This window comes from Pelodiscus sinensis, chromosome 2 (assembly GCF_049634645.1).
Source record: "Pelodiscus sinensis isolate JC-2024 chromosome 2, ASM4963464v1, whole genome shotgun sequence".
Taxonomy (NCBI): domain Eukaryota; kingdom Metazoa; phylum Chordata; order Testudines; family Trionychidae; genus Pelodiscus; species Pelodiscus sinensis.
In genome coordinates this window covers 213,084,218-213,105,210 of record NC_134712.1, presented here as the reverse complement: position 1 = coordinate 213,105,210, position 20,993 = coordinate 213,084,218, and the positions used below count along the sequence as shown (strand labels likewise).

At 41.7% G+C, this 20,993-nt stretch overlaps 1 protein-coding gene across 4 annotated transcripts in view; it reads left to right on the top strand.

The window, feature by feature from the left end:
• Window positions 1–20,993, top strand: part of VPS50 (VPS50 subunit of EARP/GARPII complex) — a 174,964-nt gene that overhangs the window by 85,346 nt on the left and 68,625 nt on the right. For all 4 annotated transcript variants that reach the window (XM_075922362.1, XM_006114479.4, XM_006114480.4 and 1 more), the window contains 3 exons: window positions 387–485; window positions 8,600–8,690; window positions 10,362–10,538. In XM_075922362.1, coding sequence (XP_075778477.1) covers window positions 387–485; window positions 8,600–8,690; window positions 10,362–10,538 — 367 coding nt within the window. The remainder of the gene's footprint in view (window positions 1–386; window positions 486–8,599; window positions 8,691–10,361; window positions 10,539–20,993) is intronic.

The following is a 20,993-nucleotide window of genomic DNA, read 5'->3' as shown; positions in this document are numbered from 1 at the left end:
CTTCTGTACTTTTTTTTTTTTTTTTTTTAACAGTGAGAATGAGCTGGACAAATGGCATTTGGTGACAGGCTATCAAGCTTGTATTAAACTATAAGATCCCCAGGTGCTTGGAATGCTTGTGGCTTTCAAGCCCTGAGTGTTTACAAAAAGCCCTGATGTGCAATAGAGGAAACTAGAGCATATGTAGGCCTGGCAGTATGTTGTGATGATCTTTGTTTGTTAGATGGTCAATTATTGTGGTGATAGATGAGCATGGCATGTGTGCTTATAGGTGAGAGAAGGAATTCCAGCTGAAACATAAACATTCAAGTAACAGTTGTTTTCTCCAGCATTTTTAAAACTGATTGAATGGATAAACTCTTCTAAAATGTCTTTTGTTATCATAGGCTGATGCAAGTTGGGGAAGAATTTTGTGGAAGTAAGTCAGAAGTTTTGCAAGAATCTATTAGAAAACAAAGTGTTAACTATTTCAAGAATTATCACAGGTAAGATTACTAACGGTGGGACAGTTTGGTTAGATTACTTGTTTGCTTTTTTACATTTAAACCTGGGTTTCCAGAAGCAATGATTGACCTGCCTGCATGGAGGTGGACTGGTTGGGCATGTTTCTATCCAATGTGTGGGGATGAAGAGCCTGAGTGCTCAGCTGTTGCTACTGGGATAACCTCTCACACATGCCAAAGTCACTGAAGAGACTTCTGAACACCCTTTATACCTTGACTTCCTGGCAAAAGTATTTATTTTGATTTTTCTGTCATTGTGTAAAAAGAGAGCCCGTCCATCCCTGGCGCTCATCATTTCTGACCGTTTTTCAACATGTATAATTATACAATTTATTTCTGTCAGGAATTTTGTAATTTTATGGATTTGTACTCCTGGAACCCTTCCCTTTTTTTGACCATCTGTAACTGCATTTCATTCCAGTGTCCCTTGGCTCCATTACATGCAAACCTGATCTGATTTTATGGCAGCATATGGGTCAGCTTGAACACTTGCTGGCTTTTCATTTGAAAGTTAAACTGCCCTAATTTTGCTTTGATTTCCCCAGCGTTCAGGCTTGGAAGGTAGAAGTTTCTTTCATTCCAGTGGTCTGGCACTTGTCTTTCATTGCTTCAGTAGCCAGGAAGATATGAGAAGAAAAAAATGACACAGTGATTCTTGCCAGAAGCCCTTGTTTCCCAAGACTTTCACAGGGCATTCCATCCCTGTTGTTCATGCCATTTTATTGCACATGCTACTCCCCAACCCACTCATTCTGAAACCTTCTGCTGGGGAGCCTGAAGAGATGAATTTATCTTCATATGAATGTTCTGAGGATTAATTGATATTTTTCTAAAATCCATAAAATCTTAAAATGTCTACAGGAATGCATGGGAAAGTGTCTTAACTTGTTACCCAGACTGTGGTTTGGATCCTCTTCAGGCTCCCAAAAGTCAACTCTAGTCTGTCTTCTCAGCAATTTTAATTAAGATTTTACTTCCAGTTGTCTGATATGGTCAATTCTCAGCCTTAAGGGCACTTTCGAGGGTACAAGGTTCTATGACTGTATAGTTGTCATAGCTCCTGTTTTTCTAAAGTAATATCCAGCCTTAAGCCTCAACCTGAATCTACTCTTCTGCCTTGGAATCTCACGTTGGAGTTTTAGACATTCATGAAACTGCCATTTTGAAGTTCTTCTGAAACTTGCTTCTACACTTGGCCATTTTAAGACGCCTTTTTTAAAGTTTTGTCTACACGAAAAATCCTACCAATCTAATTTAAAGTTACTTGTTTAGTTAACTAATGCATCCTCCTCCCCTTTATGTCAGTGATTCCTCACTGACTTAAGTAGACATAAAGGAACTCTTAAATGAAATGTGGCCATAAAAATATTGCATCTATGCAAAGGACAAGTTTAATAGTACCTTATGAAATCACAAACTCTGAACCCTCTCAGTTCTATTTGAATAAAGCACAGGACGAAAACAGAGCCAAGAGTATATGACTAGAACTTGTCTTTTGCTTATTCTATTGCTTTAGGAATTATACATTTTGGAAAATAGGGATTTTTGTGATGATTTTTCAAGGCTGTGTGAAATGTCTATTTCTAGCACTGTTTTTTGGCAAATCTTACTGAACAGAGGATGATTTTTAATGTTTCCCTACCTGTTGTATTATGAAGAATAATTAGACAATGTTTGTAAAGCTCTTTGAAGATCAATACTACTATATAAGTTCTAAGCACCTGATTTATCCTGCTTTATATAAAGCTTTAAGTGTTTTGGATGTTCAGACCAAGCAAATGTGGTTTTTGCTTCCCCTGCGTATTTAATTGAAAAGAGCTGGACCTTTTAAAGATGCATTAGTATGTAAAAGCTACAAGAGTGGAACTGCTCAAGGAGCATGATTCATCAGGCCCTTAATTGTGCAGTTTGACGTATGTGGTCTACTGGTGTGTTAGATAGAGGCAGGCTTGGAGGGATTCGATTTTTATCTGTAAATGACAATAAATGTTGATTTAATCATACATGCAAACTGAAAAAGTATTTCCATATTTCCTAAATTTACAGGTAGGTAAAGTTAGAAAAATTTAGTTGGATTTAAGACTATTTGTATATTTTGACTAATAGTTAGTCAAACCGACCAGTTCTTCTGAACTGTACAGCCAGAAGAATTGGCCATTTAACTTGAGATTATATTGAGCATGCAAAGCATTTTGTTGAGAAAAAGCTATCCTGTTTGTAAAACAAGAATGGGTTTTTAATGGTGAAAGACACCAATCAGGGGAACTTCCTAAGATTCGTTCATTTTTTGCAGGTGTAGGTTTATTTGGATAGGAATGGCAGAGGTTTTCAAAGGATAAAGCTATATTTGATTGCAAGCCCTCTTTTTGCGCCAGGTTCTGAACTCTTGTGTATGGTGGTGAAAGTCAAGAGTGACTACAGATGTTCATTATACCAATGAGTTACTTCTGACTTGCAAGCTAAGTAAAAAGCTGTCCCTATATTTAAAAACTTTTCTACTTATCCTTTCACCTCCAATAAGATTTACTATAGTGACCACTTCCCTTCAACTCTACCAGTGGCACGAACCAGATCAACCTCATGCATCCAAGCCTTGTAGTATTAAACTATGAAGGGTTCATTAGACAGGTGCTTTCCTCAGTTTAGAGACTCCAGGAACAAAGAAAGTCCAAAGATAGTGGCCACAAACACAATCACAAAAACTAGATCTTAACTGTACTACTAGTTTTATTAAAGCAAGAAATTTTTTTTTCTTGTAGCACTTGCTCACTTGCTCACATCCATTCCGTATTAGGTGTTTGTGCTCGCCACATGCACCAGTGCTGGAAGCTTTTCCCTCAGCAGTATCTGTAAGGGTACATCTACACAGAACTCGAAACTCAAAATAAGATACACTTTTGTGCTATGCAAACTGCATAGCTTATTTTGAGTCTATTTTGAAATAGCTTATTGAAATAGCATTCTACACAGCACCAAATTTAGAAATAAAGCGCTATGTTGAGCCAACCTTTGCTCCTCATAGAATGAGTTTTATAGAGATGGCGAAATAGCACTTCCCCTATATTTTGAAATATATCCTGAAATAACTTTGATATCCTGAAATAATTTTGTTGTGTAGGCATATCCTGAGACCAACTCTGGCACCACTTGGAATGGTACCCTCTGGTGTGGTAAAAGAGGTGCTGCCAGGAAACCTGTAATTTAGTTGCATGCAATTAGTAGTTAAATTAGTAACCATTGGCAGTAGTTTTAAAGTCTTTGTTAGTCACAAACAGAACTCAGCCTGATTATAGGGCATGTACTGTTTCCCAGATTTTATACCTTGTGATCATTGCAAATGGCCCTTACCCATCTGTGATTCTCTTAGTAGCAGTCTTAGGTGCTTGGGCGAATGACACACAAGCAACAAATGCTGTATTTGCAAGTCCTTCAAGCCCAGGACTAAAAAGTAGCGAGAGATCCATAGAGCCCTGCACGGATACAAAATTAGTAGATGCGGATACCTGTGGATATAAAGCGAAGAGCTGCAGATTTGCAGGGTTCTAGATACAAAATTTGTATTTGCATCCACATCTGTATCTGCAAAAATGAGCTGCGGATATCTGCATTTACATCTGTGGATGTGGATACCTGCGAATATAAAGCAGATAGCTCCTGCTTTGCAGGATTCTAGACATCCAACTTACAGTGCTCCTGGTGGCATCAGCACTCACTCCAGCAGTACCGCCATATCAGACGTGGCACTGATGACCGCAGCGTCGGTGCAGTGTGCTGTGCCAGCTGACATTGATCCCTCTATGGCTAGGAAGCTGAAGAAGACCAGGAGGGGATGATTTCTTACTTCCTGGAAGGGAAAGGAGATGGCTGGGGTGAGCCAAAACTCCAGCGGAGCAGTTCAATGCCCCCTTAGGGAGGTCAGGTTGCAGCTTAAGGCGAACAGTGCAGCTCATCCCATGCCTTGCCTGTGACCCTGGACAGTTATGCAGGCATCCATCAGCATCAGGTGCTTTTGCCACCTTCAGCCCTACAGGCAGCTCATGAGATCCTGACTGTCCCAGTGCCACCAGCACCGGCTCCCACAGTTCCCAGATCTTGGGGTCAATCTGCCCTGGGACCATCGCATGCGTGTCTGCCTCAGCAGCACTATTCCCCATTGCAAGGGATGTCCCACCACTTCTCACCTGTCTCAGAGCTAGAGAGGCAGATTCAGCTGAGGCTTCTTTGGTCTCCTGATCTAGAGCACCTACATCAGAATTTGAGGCATACCTCACTCATAGCCTGGCACAGCTCCATTGAGACATGCACCCCTCCCCCAGAAAGTGCACCAAAACAGATCCCTTGCATTGCAGAAGTTAGTACGGATCCTGGGACTGACGCTACCAGCCACCAGTCACCCACTGCCATTGGTCTCTGAAATGGGATTGACATATTTGAGAAGATCCTCCTGGCAACTTACTTGTGATAGGTCCCAATGTTGTATGATGTCCTGGTTTTGGGTAGTGTGAGGCTGGGTTTCCTATGCTGATCCACTGAATGTCATCTGTCCCTGAGGCCCCAACCAAGCTGTTTGTCTCGCTCAAACAGGTCCACCTGCAGGTACGATGACTGGCACAGACTAGCATGATTGCACTGGCGTGTCCTTGCCAGCCTTGATTCAGCATGCTCATGAACGTGCCAGCCTTTCTGTCCCCTGCCAAGTGACAGGACTTGCTGTCACAGGACCCACAGTTGACTCTTACTCCTCAACCTTCCATCCTTTTACGTCTACCCATGGATGCTGCGTGACTGAACCAATAGGAGTGGACCTACATGAAGGAGGACAAGCGGGTCCTTCTGGGAAGTAGGAAGCTTTCAATCAGACTATGACTGATTTAGCCAAGTGGAAAAGGTTTTCCTACAGGGCATGTGAGTAGGGCATCTCTCCCATGTATTCTTCCATGCCGTTTGTCTTAGACTACCTTCTTCATTTAAGGAACCAGGGCTTTGGTGCATTCTTCCATTGGAGTGTATCTTGTGGCTGTCTTTGCTTTTCACCAGCCAATTCAGGATCAAATGGTGGGTTTTTTTCTCATGACATGATGGTCAGATTCCAGAATAGTCTTGAGAGACTCTTCCTTCACGTATGGACCCCTTCCCACATTAGGATATTAATTTGGTTTTCTCTAAGCTAAGGGCCCATACTTCAAGCCTCTGGACCTTTGTTCCCTTTCCAGCCTGTCATGGAAGTTGCTTTCTTGGTGGCAGTAACATCAGTGAGATGAGTTTCTGAAACTGAAGCCTTGACCTTGGAACTGCCTTACAAGGTCTTCTATAAAGACAGGGTTCAGCTTTGTCCCCACGTTGTTTTCCTGCAGAAGGTGTTATCTACCTTCCATATGAAGTAGGATAGATTCCTTCCAGTGTTTTGTCCCAGACTACACAAGGCCAGTGAAGAGAGACATCTTCACATGCTAGATGTCTAAAGAGCCTTGGCTTTTTACCTAGAATGTTCCAATGGATAGAATGAAGGGCCTTCTGGTGTTCTCACAGATGATTTCCAGCTAGGTCATCTCTTGCATAAAGTTCTGTTACACGTTGGTGGGGGTTGCACCATTCAACAGAGCCCATTCAACTAGAGTTCAGGAGTTTTTGCCAGCCTTCCTGGTGCATATCTCTATCTAGGATATCTGTAGAACTGCAACATGGTCTTTTATTCATACATTCACAGAGCATTATGCAATCACTCAGCAGGTCTGAGATGATGCTGAATTTGTCAGAGCTGTGTTGTAATCTGCATGTTTGTGAAGCTCTACCCACCTTTGATTTGTACTGTTTGGGAGTCACTTAAGATAGAGTAGCCATGAGCAAGCACTCAAAGAAGAAAACAGTTATCTTTTTCCATAACTGGTGTTCTTCAAGGTGTGTTACTCATGTCCATTCCATGACCTCCCTCCTTCCCCACTGTCTGAGTTCAGACACCTAATTTGGAATGAACATGAGCAACACACCTCGATGAATACCAGTTGTGAAATAAGGTAACTTGTCTTTTACAGTTATCCAGGCATATGTAAATCCTGCAAAAACCCATGGAGTGATTAGGACTCTCATCGTCAAAGATAGTCAAAGGTCAGAGGCTCTCTCAACAGGTGATCATAGCTAGAAAATTGGTTACTGCTAGGATTTCTCATGGAAGGGGAGGTTTCCCACATTTACACAACTAGGAAACCTCTTTTGTATTGTTCTGACCATACCGAGCACCATATGCATATACACGAGACTTTTAACACTCTTTTCTTATCTGTACTTCCATACTCCATGAATATAGAAGAATCCTTTTTTTCTACAAGTTATTTCTTAGTTCCTCTTATTCTCATTAGCATCTATGTACAAATTGTGACCTGCCATTAAGCCAGGACATTCCATAATGCTACAGTTGGGTATCTTGTAATCTTGGATAATGTGGTTTATTGCAATGGAGTTTTCTCTAACATTACCAATTGACACATCTTTTTCAGTAATCTTGTGACATTACTGGCCTAGGGTTATTCCTAGGTCATCCACTTGTGTCAAGCCTTTTTAAATTTATGGCCTAGTCTGGTTAAGAAAAAAATGTAGACCTTACATTCTAGCCATGCTTTACTTAGGTACACTAATACCTGTATACACTAATATTTGTATACTAATATGCACTAATTGTTCCTAACTATTTGTCAGTCCTGTAATCCTACATTGGTTATATACAAAATAGCATGGCTTGACCTTAAAATCACAATGATAAATGGATGATAAAATGAACTAATTGGTTACACAGCAGTGTAAAATTTCTGCAGAACTCTTCTGCCACAAACATGTATTTTGCCACCATCACAGTTACAAAACTAGTAGAGCTGTTCTTATATTGAGCCAGTTCATTCACTTAGCTACCTGGCCAGGGCATTGATTGCTGCAAGGAAGCCTTCAAGCTGTTTATCAGAAAAGATAACCCAGATGTGGCAAGAATTCACCATGCCAGAAAAATCTGTTCCAGAAATTTCATATTAGTCACCTGGATTTAATTGTATCTCATTATGTTTGATGAAGGTTAGAAGAGACTTTGGAAATATTTGAATCAACACTTGTAAAAATGGCTTGTCCCCTGTCTGTCTTGTTGTTAAATGGTTATGTACACTACTAATTGATCTCAACAATGGCTTCTTCAGAGACATTTTTTTTCCTGTGAAAAATGCAACAGACCATTCTTATCACAGAAAACTCCATCAACAAAATAGTGGATAAAGGGGCATGATATAAAGATTTGGATTAAAGCCCATGACAAAGTCCCTTAGGGTACATCTACACTGCATCCCTAGTTCGGCCTAGGGATGCAAATGGAGACGACCGAAGTAGTTAATGAAGCAGGGATTTAAATATCCCGCGCTTCATTAACATGATCTCGCCGGCGCGCAAGTTCGAGTCACAGCTGATTCGAACCAGGAAGTGCGCGTCGGGATGCGTTAGTTTGGACTAAAGCCCTTACTCCGAACTAACGTTACTCCTCAAAAAATGAGGAGTAACGTTAGTTCGGACTAACGCGTCCTGACGCGCACTTCCTGGTTTGAATCAGCTGTGATTCGAACTAGCACGCCGGCGAGATCATGTTAATGAAGCGTGGGATATTTAAATCTCCGCTTCATTAACTACTTCGGTCATCTCCATTTACATCCCTAGGCCGAACTAGGGATGCAGTGTAGACGTACCCTTAGAGTAGACTGATCAGGGAGCTAAAATGTGAGAAATAAGTTCAGTCATTTACTAGAAATTATATTTTTTTCTTGCACTCCAAATCTTACTGATAATTCCTCTTCTATTAATTAACCCTAGGCAATGTTAACTTACAAGAGACATTTCCCAAGGGCTCATTTTTGAGGAAACAGTGGGATTTTGGGGCGGGGATACTCTGACCTTCTTTAAGGAAATTAATAGCAAAGCTTAGATAAGGACAAATTTGTATTTTAAAGTGTTGTTTCTTTTTGTTCAGTTGAAAGTACTTTTTCATGCTAATGTTAAAATAGTCCAGTTGGGCTGTTGTGGGGTTTTTTATTTGTGTGTTGCTGATAATCTACAGTGTTGTATTTCAGAACTCGCCTTGAAGAATTGCGAATGTTCTTGGAGAATGAGACCTGGGAGCTTTGTCCTGTTAAGTCAAGCTTTAGTATTTTACAGCTTCATGTAGGTACTTCTACTCAATATTCAAAAGTTCTTTCTGAAATAAGTTTGTTTTATTTGCATAGACGAGCTGTCTGCATAGTGATAGCTTATGCAAACCATTGTTTGTGTTTTGGGTTTTTTGACAGTACCATAATATCAGAGTGATTTTTATTTAAGGACTTTTGTATGCTATTCTAAACCTCAGATTGCGGTACACCTAACTGGTAATATGCCTGTGTGGGGTTAGTGGATTACAGTACCATAGAGTTCCATTTAACACTTAATTATGCGATTAAAATGACTGAAGTATGCTCAAAGTAAAAAAATCTACATGTTCTTGTATCAGAAAATAAGAGGTATCTGACTTTGAATAACCCAATTTTCAATAACGTAATGAAGGCCAAGATGTTAAAAAATAGATATCTAATTGAATTAAATGGTTCATTGCTGAAAAGTTGTTAACACTTACAAGCTGAAAATTAAATCATTATCTTTTGGCACCCATTTTGTACAAAATCAGCCCAGTGTTCCTGATTAAAGAAAACATTTAGGAATTTTAAAGTATGTGGTAAAATTCCATTGAAAGCCAGGGAAGCATTTGCTTTAGTGCTTTCTTGAATCAGGGCCTCTGACAAAGCTGAGGTTGGTAAATAGTACTATTTCTGTTTTAGGCTCTTTTTTTAATATTTGCCTATTAAGCGCTGCCTGAAAGCAACATGGCTGGAGTCATTGCTACAAATAATATCTTGGTTGCTAAGGATGAATATGGTTGGAGAGGAGGAAGGAGACTGTTTTCTAGGTTGATTGTACAGGGAAGCTGACTATAGATTCATGCAGCAAGAGAGAAAGTGATCCTTCACAGAAAGAGAAGAAAAAGCATTTTTAATAGTAAAATGTGATTGTAAAACTACATCCAGTCACATGGAAGCTCTAGTAGCTGCAGATCCCAGAAATTATTCATCTTATTTTGTAGAAATTATTAAATTGTAAGTCCCATTAGCCCAGAATATTTTGATCTGTCATTAAATTTTGATTATGTACATTTACTATTGATAGAAAGAATAATGAAAATGAATTGTTTTCAACTAGAAAAAAATAGGCTTATATTTTCAGAAATAAATATGTAGAAATAGGCCATTCATTAAGTGGCTTGATTTTTTCAAAAGGGCTGACCATTCTTCTAGTCTCTTGAAATCACATATTATCGTGCATTATTATGATCCAAAAAATTTGAAATGTACTTGGGTTAGGGATATTTTAAGAACGTGTTCCATATTAGTAAGTTAATAAAAGGTTTGTAACAAAGGTAAAGAGAATTATCTTTAAAATATTTTCTAGTCTGATAGTGTCACTTTAATTTTGGACATACGTTCTTTACATTTGAGGCTGTATTTGTATAGTTTGAGATTGAGGTCCTGTTCTAACTCTTGTTGAAATACTTTAACGTCTGGTAAAAGCTTTTCTGTTATTTTTAGAAAATGAACACTTCTGTAATACAAAAAGTGCATTGTACGGTGCAGCAAGACAAACCATGTAAGATTGCAGACTTCAAGCTTAACTTCAGTCTAAAAATTATATTTAAATAAGAAGTAAACTCTTGTTGCAGATCAGCAATTGACAAATAAGCTATGAATCAATATTTAAGCTACATTACTAGGCATAACAATTATTCTGTATGTTTTTTATTAATAGGAGTTTAAATTCATGGAGCAGTCACGTTCCCCATCTGTGTCACCTAGTAAGCAGCCTGCTTCAGCAATCTCAACAACCATAACTTTGTTTGAACAATATTGTAATGGAGGAAATCCATTTGAAATTCAGGTCAACAGCAAAGATGATGAGACTGAAGATGTACTTGCTTCTAATGGGGTATGGAGCATTTCATAAATATAAAAACTATGCTAGCTGTCATTCTTATTAAATGAATATGACATGCAATATATAGGCAGGATCAATTATCTTGTAAATTAGTAATTGCAAACTATTAAAGACAAATCTAGTTGTCTTTCTATGTTGCACCAAAAGTAACCATTTTACTACTGAAAATAGGTCACTCTGTTTCCTGTGGAAAGCCAGATCTGTTTGTTTTTCAGTGAATCAATATTTTTCCATCCAAGTCAATTGTTTTTGAAGGTTAGCAAGTCATGTTTCACTTAACATTTTTTTGTTTCTGTTCTAATTTATCACAGGACAATTGGATGCAATTTACTTATTTTTCCTGTTTGTGGTAGATTTGGTCTTGTTTTAATATTAGAAGGATTAGCTCCCTCTGGCTTGTTAGAGTAATTGCCACAGACAATTCATAGATTTTTTGTGTGTCTTGTTTACATATACTTACCATGATTTTCCAAAGGAAAAGGTGATTTGTTGAGCAGTTTTTATTTTATAAATGTTATGGGAATGCTGATTTGAGATCTTCTGGTATAGTAGTCAACATCTTTTTGTTGACTTGTATCATAATCATACAATCAAGTGTTTTTTCTTTAAAAGATAATTGTCACTTATAGTTTGTTTAAACCTCCATTTCTTATTAAAACCTTGTTCTAACTTTCTCATAAGTCAAATAGTATTTCCCCCTCTTTTATTATGATGTGAGCAAGTCCATCAGTCTGTCTTACCTGCACTCACTGTCAATGCCTTAACAAACCTCACACACATTGTAAGATTATTGGTTAAATCACATTACCAATCTGCAAATGGAACTGTGTTTAGAGTCATATGTGCATCGTCTTTTTGATGGTCATCTGTCTGTCCATGATTTGTTGCACTTCCTACCCTGGGCTGGGCAAGAGGCTGCCTACAGGCCAGATCTGGCCCACCAAGCCACTGGATTTAGCCCATAGCTGCCTCACCGGAACAGCTCACACTTTAAAAAGCCAGCTATTCTCCACTCTGAAATGCTGGGGAGGGAGGAAGGAGACTTCTTATGCTATTCCTGCCTTCCAGCAAAATCTCTTAGCTCCTATTGTTCAATCTCTCTGTTTCCAGCCAATGGGAGCTGAGAACTTTTGCTGGGAGCAGGGGCAGTGTAGGAAGCCTTCATTCTCCCTCCCCTCTCATGCCGGGAGCGGAGCCATATGAAGCAACAAGCAGCCTGAAGCAGACAGTCTGCCCCAGGTTTCTGCTGGTAAGCGCCTCCCAGACAGAGCCTGCCTCTGGTACCCCAGCCCCTCCCTTCCCCAACCCTCTGCCTCCTCCCCCACATACTCAGACCCTCTGTCCCCTCCTGCACTCATACCCCCTCCCAGATCTGGTACCCCAATCTCCTGTCCAGATCACAATCCCTTCCTATCTCAGGTCACATTCCAAAACCCTGCACCCTAGTCCCCTGTCCTAGCTCCCAAGCTCCCTCCCAGACTCCATCCTTCCTCCTGTACCCCAATCCCTTATTCTAAGCTCCGTTCTGCACTCAACCTCCATCCCACACTCTGGAATTCCTCCATTAATATCCTGGAATAGTGCAGCCCTCAACCACTTTCCAAAATCTTGAAGTGGCCTCCCATCAAAAATTATTGCCCACTCCTGTTCCTATCCCTTCCCTCTATGGAATAGAATAGAACAAAGGGTCCAGATCCCTAAGTCCCTCTGTCCTTCCTGAGCTACATGGGCAAGAGGGAGGGAAGGGAAGAATGCCCAGTGGTAGAGCTAGCCATTAGGATCAAAAGACACCCTTCAAGATTTGGGAGGCGGACATAAGGGCAAGGAGAGGCCAAACATGGCCCTGGTTCTTTCTTCCTTTTCTTCCTCCATGTACCATCACAGCCATTGAACATTAGTGAAGTCAGCTAAGCGTGTTCCAAAACTTGGACTGTGGATGTTCTTTTCTGACTTCTAAATGGTTGTTAACTCCCACACCGTTCTATAATTGCGTTTAAAAAGAAGTCATATATTAGGCCTATGCTGACTCGTTTGGTGCTACGGCACCATGAAAATCTTGAGGCTGACACTGCTGACAATGTATGTAGCAGCACAGGACCTACTCTGCTTCTCGGAGAGCCTCCCCAGGTACCTCTCAGTTCCTTCTCACCAGACAATTTCTGATATGGAAGAGAAGGAGGATAGGTCAAGGAATAGATATGTACAATACATCTTGAAGAACAAAAGTTACAGAATAGGTTACCAACTGTTTTTTCTTGAAGTGAATGTCAAGCTCTATTTCATTCAGCTGATTAACAAACAGTTCAGTCTAGAAGTGGGTTTCAGAGTCCAATTGGAAAAGTATTTGTCCAGCCTTGGCATCATTTCCAAAATGCAGTGATATACTACGAAGAGTAGAAAAGGTATCTGCTGATGACAATGCTACAGCTCTACAAATGTCTGTTATAGTTAACTGAGCCAAAAAAAGTTGCAAAAGCTGTTTGAGATCTCGTAGAGAAAGCACATTGGCAAATGTCAAGCACAGATGTGTGCAGGACAAAATCCAAGATGAAATCCTCTGCATGAGGACTGGAAGGTCTTTCATGCTATCCACAACTACATAAGCATATGGGAAGATAATCTAAAAGACCTGTGCTGTCCAAATAAAAAAGCCAGCATCCTTCTATCATCTTAAACATGGAGCCTTCTCTCATTCTTGTGAGAAGAGGGCTTAGGAAAGAAGATCAGTAAATATATTGCTTGGATTAAAGCAATATCAGAAATCCAACTCAATCAAGACATAAGAATACTTGTTTAAGAAGGAATAAGACATGTCAGCTGCCAATGCTAGTAACTCTGCCACTTTAAACAGAGAAGGGTTAATAATTACCCAATATACTGTTTTACATAGATGCAGTAAAGAGCAAATAGCCATTGGTTCCAAAGGTGGAACATTTGTTAACATCAGTTTTAAGAGTCCCAGGAAGGAATGTGATCCATGACATGGGGCTATAAGCTGCCCAGACCCCTTAAGAATCTAACTGACGAAAGATCAAAAAATACTGAGTGGCCTACAATTTCTGGAAAGAAGGCAGATATAGCTACCATGAGAACTCCAATGGCACCCATAGGCCTTGTTATTTCAGGTGGAACACCAAGAGTCCACAACATGTTGGACAAAGTCTAGGACTGGCAAAACCACCCCCTCTGCTTTGACCACAAGAAGAATCCCTTTCACTTCTACAGGTTAAGTGTATCTGACAGATAGCTTCCTGCTATTCGGAAGAATGTGCTGCATATTCCCTGAACACTCCTCTTCTTGAGATATAAATCATGGACCTTCAGTTTATAAATTGAGTAAGACTGGGTTGGGAACAGCACATGACTCAGATCCTGAGAGATCAGGTTAGGATCCATGGGTAAGGAGTTTTGGTAGAGAGACTCAGCAGACTGGAGAAACAATGCTAGCAAGACCAAACCAGTCCTGCAACAATCATGCTTCCATGATCCAACTTTAGCCTGTACAGTACTTTGGGATGGAGCGGGATGGGAGGGAACACGTACAACAATTTGTCTATGCAAGAGAGTAGGAAAACATCCATCAGCCAGCCTGCACTGTGACCCCACCTGAGACAAAAGAGCTGGCACTTTCTGCTGAGACAAGTAGAAAACAGTTCTATGTGAGGGATTCCCCAGGTATGGAAAATAAATCTAATGATATCCAATCTGAGATGCCACTCAATTTCTGCTGAACAACTTGCTTAAATGATCCACTGAGCAGTTCTGAATACCAGGAAGGAAGGAGACTGAGAGAAACTGAACTGATGACACAAATCTTCCAAACACGAATCGTCCTTTGACTGTTTGATTTGTCCCCTTCCTCATGACAATCATCACCACAGTTCTGTATGGGAGGACTTGTGAAGTACCTCCTTTGATATTAGGGAGAAAAGCTCAACAGGCCAGATGAATAGCAGACAATTCCTGCACATGTACAGGCAGTCCCCGAGTTACGCGGATCTGACTTACGTTGGATCCGCACTTACGAACGGGGCTTTCTCGCCCCGGAGCTCGCAGGCAGCGGGACCGCCCAGAGCGCAGCGGTCCCGCCACCTCGATCTCCGGGGCGAGAAAAGCTGCTCCGGGTGCCCCTGGTCTGCTGGGGACCGTCTCCAGCAGACATGGGACACATGGAGCAAAGCCGGGGAGGCGGAGGGGTCCCGCGCCTCTGCGGTTTTGCTCCCGGTGTCCCTGGTCTGCTGGAGACGGTCCCCAGCAGACCAGAGGCACCGGGACCAAAGCGGCAGTGGCGGCGGAGTCCTGCGCCTCTGAGGCTTTGCCAGAGCAAAGCCTCAGAGGCGCGGCACCCCGCCGCGGCTGCCGCTTTGCTCCCGGTGCCTCTGGTCTGCTGGGGACTGTCTCCAGCAGACCAGGGACACCCGGAGCAAAGCCGGGGAGGCGGAGGGGTCCCGTGCCTCTGAGGCTTTGCTGTGGCAAAGCCGGGGAGGTGCGGGACTCTGCCGCCGCTGCGGCTTTGCTCCCCATGTCCCTGGTCTGCTGGGGAGGGGGGGGCGCAGCTAGTGCCCCCCCCCCCAGCAGACCAGGGAGAGATGGAGCAAAGCCCTGGGCCTGTGGTAGAGCAGGTGGGGCGCTGCCGGTTGGTTCTGCAGCACCGCTCCTTGGTGCTACTGGACCAACCTGGCAGCACCCCAGCTGTTCTGCCCCAGGAGTCCTGATTCAGCAGCTGCTGATCAGTTTCAGCAGCGGCTGAATCAGGATGCCTGGGGCAGAGCAGCTGGTGTGCTGCTGGGTTGGTCCAGTAGCGCCGAGGAGTGGCGGCGCTACTGGACCAACCCAGCAGCACCCCAGCTGCTCTGCCCCAGGCGTCCCCATGTCAGCCGCTGCTGAAACTGACCAGTGGCTGACTACAGGAAGCCCCTGCCCTGGGGCTTCCTGGAATTAGCTGCTGATCAGTTTCAGCAGCAGCTGACTTGGGGATGCCTGGGGTTCTTAAGTTGAATCTGTATGTAAGTCAGAACTGGCGTCCAGATTCAGCCGCTGTTGAAACTGATCAGTTTCAGCAGCGGCTGAATCTGGAGGCCAGTTCCGACTTACATACAGATTCAACTTAAGAACAAACCTACAGTCCCTATCTTGTACGTAACCCGGGGACTGCCTGTATTTGAACAGCCTAATCATGATAAGAGCACAGACCTTGGTTTCTAAGGTGAGCTCCCCAACTTAAAAAAAAAGTCAACAACGAGAGTCCATGTGCACAAGAGAGAGGGGTGAAGGGAACCCCCAAATACATGTCTGCTGCACCCATCCACCAGACCAAGAAGGATAGTACTGCTGCAGGCACTCGGATCAGCTTGTCCAATGGATGACAATCCACTGAAATCCATGGGAAATCCACTTATTTTAACCAGCTTTGCAACTCTGAGACCAAGTCTGGCATGCCATCCCACATACAGGAAAGAGGCCATGTGGCCTAGTAGTCTGAGGCAATTTCTTACTATTTTAAGTGGCTTTGAAGTCTATGGATATTTTATATAAAATAAATAAATAAATAAATAAAAACATTGTCTGAAATTTGAGGTAGGAATGTCCTGGCTACTGTGGAACCCAGAATTGATTCTATAAATTCTGCTCACTGAGCTGCAGAGAAGACTGATTTATCTTCATTGGTCAACAGACCCAGAACACTGATGAGGGATCAGATTCTGTACAAAATGACTTAGACCATGTACTAGCCAGTCATCTACATTAGGACACACACACCTTCTTTTTTTAGGAATACAGTTACCACCATCGTCCATTTTATAAATACTCACAAGGCCGCAGACAGAAAAAAGGCCTAAACCTGCAATGGGTGTTGCTGACCAAAAATCTGAGGAATCTCTTATGGCTTTGATGGACTGTCATGCAGAAATATGCATCCATCCTTCAAGATGATGGCAACATACCAGTCTCCAGGAAGGGAAAAGATGCTGCCTAGCATGACCATTAAAAACCTTGTTTTCTTTACATATTTGTTCAGATTTCACAGATTTAGGATGGTTCTGAGTCCTCCTTTCAACTTTGGAATCAGGAAGTATCATGAATAGAAACCCTTCCCTAAATGGAGAAGAGATGACACTTCTTAGAGAAGGACATCTTCATGAGAATGGGTCCTGAAGAGGGCCAGAAAAGGGAACAGAAGGAAATAAACTACACGCTTCAAATAACTGACTTGTTCTCAGTACTTAGGACTCACTGAGCTGAGTAATATGGGGCAAAGCAGACAGGAAGTGGGATAATATATTGGGAAACAGCAGGGCAGAGAGAAACATTACACCACCAGATAGTATTGTATTCCCAACAAAACTGTCACTTACCAGCACACATTTCTTGTTGTCAACACAAGGCTTAAAACTCAAAGACCCAGGTATACGCTGCTCACTGCACTGCTATGGAGTTGGGCTTGTTACTCCAAGCAAGGCTGCCTCAACCCTGCTTCTCAACAGGAGCTCAGAAATTGGAATGAAGGGTCCAATGGGCTAGATGTGGCCTGCAGGCCACGGTTTGCCCCTTTCCACTTTATACCACCATCCAGAAGCACAAAATAGGTGAGGTTGCATGTGCCACAACAAAGGATATCACTAAGGGAAAAAATCCAGCTGTGGCATACTGAACATGCACACACCTGAAGTGAAATGGACAAGTGCCACCACTCGAAGAAGTACATGGGTTCAATCTGAAACTCCATTACAGATTTCCTACATGACTTTGGGCATGTCACTTGATCTGTCCTGGGCACTACGCTCCTATCTGTAAAAATGGGATAGGACTTCCCTACTCCAGAAGGGTGTTTCAAAGTTAAACTCCATTAACAATTATGAGGCACTTAGCTACGGTAGCGATGAGGATCATGTAAGTGCCTAGACAAATAGACAGGTATAATACACAAAGTATCTGAACATATTGATCTACTTGTTCAGCACAGTTCCTTTGTTTCTCAGAATTTCCTTTTTAATAGAGAAGAAATCAGCTAATTCCCAAGTGCTAAGTTCCAATGCCGTATAGAATAACACTTTCATAGAAAGAACACTCTTGGCAGTATAGCGTTGAGTACAAATATAGAAAGCCATTACCAAAGATCTTTCTGCAAAGGAAAGAAAATAAAATCTCTCGCTATGTGACTGTAAACTTTGGTTTGCATAGACACCAATGATAAATTATATTAATCTGAAACACAATAACTCTACAAACTCATCTAAAGTTTCCATAATTAATACCACATTTTAAGGTTAATGAAACTGTTTATAGTAAGTACAGCCTATGTTTATCACAAGACTAAAAACATATAAATCATGTCCTCAGTATTCCATTCTTTTCACACTGAACATTCTGTCCTCCTAGTGTCAAAGAAAAGCCAAAATTCAATTACAATTCTTCTGCAGGCACAGATTCAGTTTTTATCATTTCATGACATATTTAGGTTTCACTATAATACAGAATACTTCATGTTGGCACACAACTATTAAAATATGACAACTCAGCCAGGCTTGTAAGCGCACAGCAGTGTGTCACCCTACATAACAGAACATCATTCAAGATTAGAATGAGGAAACCACTATAAAGGTTACAGAAAGGCTGTCCTTGGTGCATCTACAACACTGGAACTGACTGCTAATACATATGATCAACAGGCCCTCCAGTGACTGATTCCAGCAAATATACAGCCCACTACACTTGAACAGCTAAAGAAGAACTACTTTAACTCAAGAGGCAGAAGTTTGTGCTTTTTGATTCTCAAATTCCTGCAGTTCAATCCCCAGTGAAATTCTAACTGTGTGTTACATACACAAAGATTGAGATTTATTTAATGGCGAGGATATCTCAATTATTCTTCATCCAGCATCCACTTTGGACGGAAGTGAATATTATATCTATTTTTGTAGTAGGCAGTACTGCATGCTAGAAGCAAAAACAGGTAATTTTAATAGGATGGAAATGCAGTGCTCTCCAAAAGCCTAGCGACAGATTGCAAATTCAAAAATGATGAAACAAAAGTAATTCCACACCACCATTTGACTGTAGAACTCATTGCTGCATCATGTCACTGAGGTCAGTTAAACTTCAGAGGGAATGGATGATGATTATATGTTTAACAATCCATTCAAGAGTCATGGTTAATGCTACAATAATTAATTGGGGGAAGGGGGAAGTTATAAAAAACGTAAGCCAATCTCAAACTACATAAAAAGGTGCGATGAGATTTGAGGGGTTTCCTGATCTTTTCTATCTAGCAAGTGGGGTTGGCTACTGTCAGAGACAGGATGGACCAGGAGTCTGTTCCACCAAGGCAATTCCTATGCAACTTGACAGAGTTCTGAGAAGAAATGTTTTAGGAAACTCAATTTCTGTATTTTACTGAACACAAAAGTATGTGTTTTCTAATTCAGTCAAACTAGCTCATTCTTACAGTAGGAATCATTCACTCAAAAAATGTAAATGATTCTCCAGCCTATATGTGATGTACGGGTTCACAAAGGGCTAAGAGAATTCAGTGTATGCCACACAAAAGTATCATCCTGAGAAGGATCACCTTCCATCACTATCCAATTTTTAACCACATGGTAAGAAGACAGAAGGAGAAACTGAGTACAGATGAAGCTGGTTCAATTTGGTAGGCCTGGAAGAAGAGGACAAAGTAGATTCTGAAGAATGAGAAATCAAAGAAGGAAGAGAAGCAGATCAGCTTATTTTTCAGTTTTCTGATTTCACACAGCATATAGCCTAGAAAGAGAAAAAAAAATCACAGCAAAGCTGAGGCCAGACTCTGCAGCAGCTTTGACATCCCCACATTTTACAATCAGGAGAAAAGGGATGAAAGGGAGAATAATACAGAGGTTGTAAACAAACAGTATATACATTCACTTGCTCAGATATTGACACTTGTACTTTGTGGGCAATCCATTTTGTACTAACAGAAGAGATATTAGAACTCATACCTTGGCTTGTATTTTGTTCTACAAAAAATGAGCCTGTTTTGAGATTTCACAAGTTGGTCCTTGTGAGAGGGAGCTGGCTTAAAAGAGAAGCAGCCGCGTGAGGGAGGTAAGAGATGCAGGTGGGAGCTGTACACGTGGGCTTCCTAGGTGTACCCTGTCTCCCTGTGTGTATGGGCTCCCATGGAGCAGCCTGCCCTCCCTCTACTGCTTCTGCATCAGGCAGGAACTGGTGCTCTGGGGGGGGGGGGGGGGGCTGGGTTAAAAGCCAGCTCCTGCAGAGCTGCCTGCCTCCCGCACTGCTGCCTCGGATAGAAGAAAACGGCAGTTACACGTTTACAAAAAACCACGTTTGCTATCTTCCCAGAGGGTACTCTGCCTTGTCCTCCTGGTTGTTTACTTGTAGTTGGTAGCAGGGATGTTGATTTTTGAGTGGAGCCATGGCTTGGCTACTTCGGTGAACGGAGGTCTCCTCTTCTGTACTACTATGTCAGTATTGGAGGAGGGGATCCATGCCAACGTCCAGAAGCATTGTCTGGAGGGACTTTTCTCTCCAATGCTGATTTGGAAGATTCAGACGGTGGATGCAGAGGGAGCCTCCATGAGAATGTGTCCCTATCCTTTTTTTGTCCAGGCTTTGAAGTCCCTGCAAATCTGGTAGTGGTCTTGAATATGACTGTCACTCAGGCACTTCTCACAGGGGAGATGAGGGTCACTCATTGGCACGGCTTTCTTACAGCCAGCACAAGGCTTACCACCTGGATACCAAGGCATGTCTCCTTAGTTGGGCATCGGGACCATGTGAATAAACTGAACTAGAATGGACATTTACAGTCATTTAGAGAACATTCCTACTTAGTAATAGTTTTTTCTTGAATCCAGTCTCGTACCATATAAACTTGGCTAGCCTTCTTCCTCTCCCCCCCACCCCCCACAAAGTACTCCAAAGAGCTGATATTTTTAAAGGTCCAAAGGATTTACACTGTATAATACAGTTTTAGAAAATGCTTTAGGGAAAAGGGGAAATGTATCCGGGGGTGGGGATCGGGTGGAAGATCCTACAGGATTATTGTGTTCTCTTTTAAGGCACATATTTTAGCACTTATGTATGTAATTATTTCGGGCAGTTTTTGCACTTTCATTGCACAGTTTTGTTTGCTGTTTTCTAAAATGTAAAAGCAGCATGTATTGGGAGTATAGCAAGTCTGAAGATTTCTGTCAAATGATCAGCAATGTGTTAACAGTCTGCTAATTTTTTTAGTAAGATGATTTCTGTTTACCAGCACAAAAACTCCCTTTTATTGGCTAGTAATCAAACCATGACTCTGTTTTTTCCTGAAATAATCTGTATTGATGCAATAGTGGTTTCTATTTATTTGGAAATGTGGAGTGGCAAAATTCTCTTTTAGAAATAACCATCAGAACAGCTGTTTGTTCATTATCTGTCATATCACCATTTTCTTCTGTGTGATTC